Raw genomic sequence first — 2,692 nt, 5'->3', positions numbered from 1 at the left:
TTCTAGTAGAAAGTTTCTACTACAAAAATCCCTCACATCATTGCAAACAAACAAATCATATCCTCCAATTTTTCCACCTTAGTTTTTTCGAACATTCCAATTATCCAAACCATTGAAATTTTGAATTTTTCACAATCTTGCTCTTCCTCAAATATATTCAAGTCCTTAGCTAGCTAGTGCTAAGGGAAAAAAGAACACATAAAAGGTGAAAAATGAAGAGCAAAGTGAGTAAACAGAACATATTCATGCGAATTCTTGCATTACCATGGAAAGCTTTAACAAAAGCAAGAGATTGTTACGTGAACAAAATGACAACTTACGCAATGGTGAATCCTCGAACGTTGCCAAAGAGTTATAATAGAAGTGTTAGCAGCTTATCGAGGTCTATTAATAATGACAGTGAAGATTTCAGAGAGTTAGTTAGAGCAGCATCTGCAAGAAGCATGAGGGATAATAATTTTGACTTGAATTTTCTTGTGCAACAACATATAAGGCAACAAATGCCATCGAGGAAATTAGTGACAAGGAGTTGTAGTGTGGGAATGGCAAGAATTGATGAAGAAAATTCTTGTGTTTTAGGAGAGGGTGAAGAAGATGCTATGTTGAAGAAAGATTTGAAGTATCCAAGAAGTAGAAGTTATGGGATTATGAAGAAAAATAATGGTGTCTTTTGAGTTCAATGGTTCTTGGTTAAGTTAAAATTGGAGCATGTGTTGGAACATGAGGTGGATCGAAAATTCAAACTTGGATGGGTTCAAGTTTAAGGTTTTTAGTATACTGAACTTATTGTATTTTTGAATTATAAGTTAGATAATTGCATATTTACATTTGTGTCTTGACAATCTTCCAAAAGCTTCTTTAGCAGTATAAATTTGTCGACATTGAGGTATCAAATGACTCCGTTGATAAGAGTTTTTGCGAGTTACCAACCTGTTATCCCCCTAAGATACCTTTGATCTGTGTTTAAAAGGCCTTCCACACGAGATTCCGTATCACTATGGCCGACTTTCGTTTACGTGCAACTAGTTGATCTCATAGTCAGGCAGGCACCAAATCATTAAACCTGATGGTTGCTCATTCATTGATCTTAGTGATTCACCGTTCACTAGATCTAGGAAGAACCCTTTAAAGTCATTGACTCTATATTTTGGGAACAGTTGAACTCCTTTTTCGACCTCCCTCATCTTTGGAACTCGGAAAGTTGGCCTGCCTTTCTTTCAACACTTTAAAATCTTACTCCCTCCTTTTTATGCGCCGGGATTCGGCATACAAAAGTCAAATTACTTAATTTCCATTGTGAATTCGGACATAAATTTCTCATGTTTTTTAAGAAGTTTTCATATTTAGAAACTACATGAAAAGTACTATTAGTCGCAATATATATTTCCTCCCTTTCCTTTTACTTGTTCAGTATACTAACAATAAATTTTTCATGTTGCTTGCCAACTTTAACAAAGCAAGAAAGAATGGAGTAATTTTTTTTCTAGTTTTATCTTTATTATTAGGTAGCCGTTTCTCAAACTTGTTGATTGAATTAATAGTAGTTGTAATATAGTACTTCCTCTGTCGTTTGTCCCAAAAGAGTGTCTCTTTCTATATTTAATAAGTTGACAATTCAAACATCCTACTTGGCAAATTTAAAACCACAAAATTCAAGGACATTACAAACATCCTTAATTAGGATCACAAAATTCAAAAATATCTTTTTATTTTTTAAATTATGTGCCCAATTAAACTAAGACACTTAAATTGAAAAGGAGGAAGTACTTTTTTATGAATTTATTTTAGTAATTAGTGAAGTGATAATTCAATCAAAACATTACACTTGTTATAGACATTTTTCCGCAGCTTTTCTTCAGCTGGTGTGAGGTTTTTCTACTATTTGTTGCGTTTATCATTTTGCTTTAATTTTTGAACAAAACATCACCTGATGGTTTAGTTGCTATGATGTATTAGAGGAATATAAAAGTGATGTTTTCAAAGGAGTAGGTACTTTAAGGGGTTGATTTTATTGAGGGTTATCATCAATTCACCCGAGTCGAGTGAGTACTAGTTTAAATTCTTTTCTCATAATGACTTTTTGTGATACTTGATTGATTATTTTGTTAAAAGAAAAATAATTTAGTAATTTTTGTGTTACCTAGATAAATTAAATAAATTTGTTGTTACAAATATATATTTAATAACTTTAATCGAAATATAGTAATAGCTGGATGGATTAAATGACCCTCTACAAAATAACAGATCGCCTCTATGTTATGTCAGAATCGCCCATGTACACAGAGGGTCATATAAGGGTCATTTACCTCTATTTATTTTTGGACAGTAGCAGGAATGCCCTTATTATGGGGTGGTCTTTAAGTTTTGCCCTTCAAAATGGTGGTCTTTAAAGGTTGGCCTTCGCTAGGGATTGCTTGGTTACGGGTTCAAACCCCTGTGCGAAAATTAAAAAAAAAATCGCAAGGCATAAATTCAGAAAAAAGGCAGAGTTATAACTCTATAAATCTGCCTTAAGACAGAAAGGACGTAAAATTGCAAATTCTACCCATTTATGCCTTAAGGCATAATTTGCAAATTCTACCCCATGCAATTACGCCTCCATTTTTTTACAACTTCTTGCAAAAAAAAAAAAAAAAAAATTAAATTTTCATTGAGCGGGGGTTCGAACCCGTGACCGAGTCCCTAGCGAAGG

The 2,692-nt window shown here is 33.4% G+C and overlaps 1 protein-coding gene across 1 annotated transcript; it reads left to right on the top strand.

The window, feature by feature from the left end:
- Positions 1–212: 212 nt before the first annotated feature.
- Positions 213–674, top strand: LOC132039337 (uncharacterized). Its single transcript, XM_059429836.1, has one exon. It carries the CDS (start codon positions 213–215, stop codon positions 672–674), a length of 462 nt encoding a protein of 153 aa, XP_059285819.1.
- The last annotated feature ends 2,018 nt before the right edge of the window (positions 675–2,692 follow it).

The sequence above is a fragment of the Lycium ferocissimum genome, chromosome 12 (assembly GCF_029784015.1).
Source record: "Lycium ferocissimum isolate CSIRO_LF1 chromosome 12, AGI_CSIRO_Lferr_CH_V1, whole genome shotgun sequence".
Lineage (NCBI taxonomy): Eukaryota > Viridiplantae > Streptophyta > Magnoliopsida > Solanales > Solanaceae > Lycium > Lycium ferocissimum.
The sequence above is the reverse complement of the archived record's forward strand: the minus strand, read 5'-3'. Positions and strand labels throughout refer to the sequence as shown.

Coding starts and splice junctions, on each gene's coding strand:
- LOC132039337 (XM_059429836.1), top strand. CDS start 213: ATGAAGAGCAAAGTGAGTAAACAGAACATATTCATGCGAATTCTTGCA.